General features: G+C 35.0%; 1 protein-coding gene across 11 annotated transcripts in view; it reads left to right on the top strand.

The window, feature by feature from the left end:
* The window catches only part of LOC109042496 (uncharacterized), a 51643-nt gene continuing 45643 nt past the window's right edge, over positions 1 to 6000 (top strand). For 4 of the 11 annotated variants that reach the window (XM_019059269.2, XM_019059271.2, XM_019059267.2 and 1 more), the window contains exons 1-4: positions 3 to 691; positions 1416 to 1601; positions 4694 to 4737; positions 5332 to 5461. In XM_019059269.2, coding sequence (XP_018914814.2) covers positions 497 to 691; positions 1416 to 1601; positions 4694 to 4737; positions 5332 to 5461 — 555 coding nt within the window. In that variant the 5' untranslated portion in view covers positions 3 to 496. Of the gene's footprint in view, positions 692 to 756; positions 928 to 948; positions 1102 to 1415; positions 1602 to 3829; positions 4278 to 4693; positions 4738 to 5331; positions 5462 to 6000 lie in introns of those variants that run through there. The other 7 variants (XR_002010079.2, XM_072300008.1, XM_072300009.1 and 4 more) reach the window with 6 other exon arrangements.

The following is a 6000-nucleotide window of genomic DNA, read 5'->3' as shown; positions in this document are numbered from 1 at the left end:
ACGTGAACTTACTGCCAGTGAGCCTAAGTTGGGCGAATGTCGGTGACTCACCAAGTCGACTGAAATGGTTCGCATAGGTTCGCAAGTTCGCGAGGCTAGCGCTCTGGTGGCGGTGCAGAGAATGACGCAAGAACTGGTTATGAGCATGCGAGAGCTGCTATGCAGTGATAAACAACAATATTTGACCATGTGAGAACTGAGAACCGCGACCTAGCAAGTTTAGTATCAAGTGACCTTCGAAATTCCATACCCAACTTATTATTTTTGTCCCAACTGTTTACATTACTTTTATTTTGTGTCTTAATTCTATTCGTCAAATGTGATAACTTTTATATCATTTCTCGCAAAGTAGGTGAAATATTATTTTGTGCCGATCGCGTAAGTTGTTGTTGTTTATGTATGGAAAACTTTCAAATTCTAGTCACTGCTGTACTTATGTTTTGTTTAGATTCCCCAATAAATCTGTATTTGTTGCTCTCATGATTCAACCTTCACCATGAGTTCATCCTCAGAGGGACAGCAGATTTCAGAAATCTGTAGAAACAATGAAGCTTACAGAAAAAGTGCAATCAAAGCTGCTGATTGTGATCATAAGGACTCGCTTAAAGTTATTGAAGAATTTCAAGAAGTTTATCGGAAGCGCATGAAACTGCTTAATGAGGCTAGCGATAAGAGCCCTGAACTCTCAGAGGTTTGTGTTCTAATCCTTTATCAGCATTTATTTTTTTTTCTCTTGCGTAAAAACTTAACCTTCATTTTTAATTCATTCGAGAGCACTGTAGTTACCAGCCTTTCTAGGATTGCAAGTGTTAGAAAGCGTCTAATAAAAAGTGTATTCTGTTTCAATTGACTATTCCTAAGTCCTGTAAATGGTGAAAGCAACACTGACAACGTTTTAATCTTGGTACTCGTGAAATAACTCGCAAGGTTTCGGGACTTTTTACTGTCATTCAAGTAGTTAGCTTAGAGCCACTTTAAAATCCACCTTTTTCACAGATTTATTACGAATAAATCCTACAATACTAGTAATTTTTTACAGATGTCATCTACTTTTTTGATCCTGCTGCTCTAAACATCGATCCATAAATGACTGAATTTGAGGTAATTTTAGTACCTACCCATATTCGTAAAATTTCATGGATCAATGTAAATTGCCTTCTTTTTTGTAATTTTCTTTAAAAAATAAAGTTTAAGTTCCTAAGCTTTAGAATGACAGATGAAAGTGTACACAGGAGATGTGTAAATCTGAAAAAATCGCATACTTAAAATGCGCCCAAATCTCTTTAGTCTCCGCATTTTTTAGCTGAAAGTATTCATTCCTCTCCAATGTCCAACTGCTAGAAATTTTGGATATCTCATGAATTTATTACTTTTATTATCTATTCCTAATTTTTTAAACATATTTTTGGTTTTAGTTAAAAATTAGAACCTTGCAAGATTGGGTTGAAGATCTGACAGAACAAAATTCCTTATTGGCGACAACTTTGGAAGAGCTTGAGGCAGAGGCGTTGGTTAAAGCTAACAGTCTAAGTCACACCACATCAGATTTCAGCAGGACTCGCAATTCATTCCATGACTCACTCGTATCAAATAGGACAGTGGTGAGTCTCAAGAAGTCAGCCTTTTCTTCAAACTTTTTTCTATTAAGACACTCACAAAATTGCACATGTTTAGATTTTTATAGGCGCCTTTATACGTCGCTGAATGCCTCTATAGTTTAGTGGCCCTTTCCAACTATTTATGTCAAGGTAATATTTCGAATAATAATTCGAATAGTTTTTTCTCTATTTCTTTTAAGACTGAACCTTTCTTCGAGTCAGGTGCCTCCAGCGAAAGTCAGCCACTCACTATGCCTTCACTCTTGTTGATACAACTCTATACATACTCTATACTCTCGAGTCTGCACTAATTATGTGTGATTGCAATTCTTAATCAAATCAATAGCTAGAAAAGGGTGTTGGAAGTCTATTTACGAGTAAACCAATAACTTGTTTCTTGGAGTATTTTTTTCTAACTTCTCCTCTATCTCATGCTCATCACAACAACCTTTTCCCCTCCATCTCCAAAATTTAACATCCTTTTTCCTCTACTTGCAAATAGACTGAGCTGGTTGTAAAAGCAAGAGAAAATGAACTAATAATTCAAAATTTACGAAATGACCTAGCCTCACTGTTGGAACTTATACGTCGGTTTAGAACTTATCAGAAGTGGGACCTTAAAAATCTGCAGTTCAAAGCCCTGACGTATCAAGATATTTTTGGTTGTTGTCCTCCTCCGTGCTCTCCTTCCATCCATTGTGATGAGGATTTAGATATTCCTTCTAATCGGTGAGTTTTGGTGGAAACATACCTTTTTCCCCCTCTCATAATAAATACCATACCCAACTTACATTATTATTATCTATCCTTTATTTCTTGGTATTTGTGAAAAAAGTTACGATAAATAAGGGGATCAAAAAGTTTATGAATTAACCAGTAGATTAGTACTGAGCTCCAAACTCGAATGTTCCATTTAGAACTAAGTAATCAGCATTTAAATATTTCTTTATATTTCTCAATAATCCCCGTTTTCACCCTTTTGCTCTTTCCAAATTTACATCAGTTTGGGTAAGATCAGCCTAAGATCATTACAGGTCATTTCAGACATGATGATTCTGATGTTCTTTAAGCCAGTCAAAACGTGAAGAATTTTTTTACCAATGATGGATGGTCCTCATAATTTTTTTTCCAAGTTAACGATTTTATATTGTACCTATGCTCCTTTTAAGTTGGCATACCTAGGAGAAAAAAAAGAGGTGCTCTTTTACTCCGTTACTATTTGTATATTGTTAGCTTATTTTTGGGTCTGACTGTAATATATTTAAAAACTAATACATTCTATCTCTCACATATGTACAGAGATCAATCTTGTTTATTTGTACTGGGCCAACATGATGACATTCTCGGAAAGCCTCGTCGCCCAGCAACTCTTCAAGATTTTTTTGATGTTGAACCTGCCAGCCTCAATGCCCCATAAGATTCACAAAATCTGAAAGAGACCCTATGAAGAGTCTGTTCATAAATTCTTTGGAAGCCCCCTCCCCCTTCTCTATAATACATAATTCTTTGTGTCAATATCAAACTTTCCATTTATTCTTGCCGCGATGTGTGTATTTAAAAAATTAAGCTGCAATAACGAAACTGCCCTTGCAGATTTATACGTCTCGAACAGCTGAACCCTTCAAAGTCTAATAAAAATAATGAATTCCATAGCTCTCTATTGACTTCCTTTCATTCAAGAAAAATGGCACAGCCATTGATCGGAATTGATCATTAATGCAGGTTTATTTTGCTTGTCTTATGTTGGGTTTTTTTTTATTTTTTAAGAGTGGAAATTTTTTTTTCAAACTTTCTCAAGAATTAGTATTTAGAATTCTCAACCATTAATTTCAAATATTGTGCTGAAGTGATTTGCGGAAGATTAATCTGTACCAAAATGATTCTATCGGAAAGGACTGAAATATAGGAGGCGTTTCTAAAAATTCTAATTCTTTTAATTGAAATTAATTTTGAGGCTGACGATTATAATTATTACTATCAGAGAAATTTTTTCTGAAAAGCCCCAAAACTCATCTATACTCACTTCCAATCTGTTCCATCCCACTCATTGAAACTATGAGGTTGAATGTGCAAATATTTAGCCTCTGCTAACGTCCTGGTGTATTCTCGAATTTATACTTCTCTCAAACAGCAGGCCCCCATAACCACTATTGACTCAGTGTTGGATCATGAGTTATTGATGGCATCAAATTTTAATGACACTCACACTGGAGCAACAACAATTGCCCTTTTATTGCAGTGAGTCTCTCATCTAGTAGTATCAACCTGCTCACACAGCATCACATCTGAATTGGCGGAAATTCGAAAAGCGTTGCATAATATAGACTCTGAAATTCTCGTATTTCTGCACTATTATATTTTAATAATGAATCACAACGGAAAAAGTAGTTCTAAGTTCCAAAAAGAAACAAGAATTGCAATCATATCATAAATGTGTGTTTTTGTTTTCATAGTTTAATCATCAATGGTCAAAGCAGTTATGAGTGATTTTGTGAGTGCTTAGAACCCAGTTTGAAGTGTACAGAGCCAGAATTTTAAATTCTGCTCAATCGTAAATTTACACATTTTTTTTTCCTCCCCAAATTGTATGGGTATTTTTTTTTACTACTTGCTTTTCCTCTAGAAAAGTAATTTTTAACCAAAGGAGGCAGTGATGGTGTAAAATAGTCAACTCTTAAAGTAAGCTAATTTGAAGAATAATTTTAATACTTTATGCTCTTAATATTCTCATCATTAAATTTCTGAACATTCAGCAACAGAGTCTGCATAAGTGCTTAATATCAATGGTTAAATGCAAAAAATCTGTGTCTTAATGGGAATGTCCAAAAATCTCTGGTTGTGTTTCATTTTCCCAAAAGAACTCTATTCAAAATGGATTCTTGGAATTTTGCGTGATTTATTGAGAATGAAAGAAAGAAAATACATAAATACATATTTTTGCAGTTTCTTTGTGAATGTACTAAGTAGAGGATTAATTCAGTGACATCAATAGATCATTTTTAAACTTTTCTTGATCCTTATATTTTAGTTGGTAATCTTTTTTTTCTTTGCTTCAACATCATTCTGTAACAAATTTTGTTTTATGTTCCTCTCAGGACCTGCAAGATTCAGCCTTAAGCCAGAGTTTCCTAGGAATTAGGTAAGAGATCTTGTTTTCATTTATTTCTTGTATAACTAGACTGTAAGGTAAACTTCTTGACTGGCATTACTCACAATAGAATTGACTCTTTCGTGAATGCACACCCATTCTCCTCGATTTCGACCATTTTTGGCAGAAAAAGTTTCTGAAGAGAGGCTTTATCCAGCTTGTTGATAAAAATACTTCATTTCCTTTAAAATTCTATATCTTTTTCTGGAGGGCACATTAACGTGCGTAAATCATCAAGTCTAGCATGAGTGTAGTAAATCCAATCCTCCATGTTAACCTCCTATTTTAAACGCATTCATAATGCAAAGTAAGAGAATGTGTAATGATTAAAAGAAAATAAGAGAATTTGTCATGATTCCTGAATGAAACAATTAAAGTAATTTGGTAGGAAACAACAGCTTTGAAAGTAACCATGCTTCTGATGCTAAAATAATAACTTAGCTTTGTAGAGATATATGGAAAGTGGAAAGTATTTGGAAGATATTTTCAGAATTAGTAAGCAAACCTAAAAGAATTTTTATCACCAAAAATCTTGCTCAAATATTTCTTTCTTCTGTTTAAAATTTGTATCCATTTTGTTTGTAGTCTTGATGATCTTCAACGTCTGAGAATGGAAAATGAAGAATTAAAGCAAAAATACTCAAAGAAAGAAGCTGGTTTTGAAAAATACCGATTATGTATGGAGAAGCTGCTTGAACGCGTGGAGCAGCCATTGGTAAGAGCATTGTTATTTCATTGCAAAGGCTTTTTTTGGGCAACTTTTTTATTTTTTTCTAATGGAAGTTTTTCAAGTTAAGTAAGTTGTGATTTCAAAAAAATGTTGGCCCAAGTTGTTGAAGAATCAATATCCTTGAACAAAAATTAACTATGTTTAATTCTCCGTACCTTTTTTAATTTCAATTTTGATGCAAATGACATTATTATGTGAAACCTGTCTTTTGCTAAGTAAGTAAGGACGGGGCTTACCGGCGAGGCGTCCTCAAGGGACCAAGGCAACTGGCTACTGCCATTGTGCACCCCGAAGTTGGACCGTGCTCCTTAACTTCGTACTATTTCATTCCATATTCCTGCAAGGCTCCGCGGCCATCTGATCAGCCAATCAAAGGTCGTATCAACGACGGTGGCAGATGCTACAGAGCACGGCCATGCTTCCATTGAGTTAGACTGTGTTGCTTCAATCTCTACTGATAGGTAACGCTGGCTGTCGCGCACACTACGAGAGATCACTGATTTTTTCACAACCCAGTCGAACAG

Source organism: Bemisia tabaci, chromosome 4 (assembly GCF_918797505.1).
Source record: "Bemisia tabaci chromosome 4, PGI_BMITA_v3".
Lineage (NCBI taxonomy): Eukaryota > Metazoa > Arthropoda > Insecta > Hemiptera > Aleyrodidae > Bemisia > Bemisia tabaci.
This window is presented reverse-complemented; position numbering and strand designations above follow the sequence as displayed.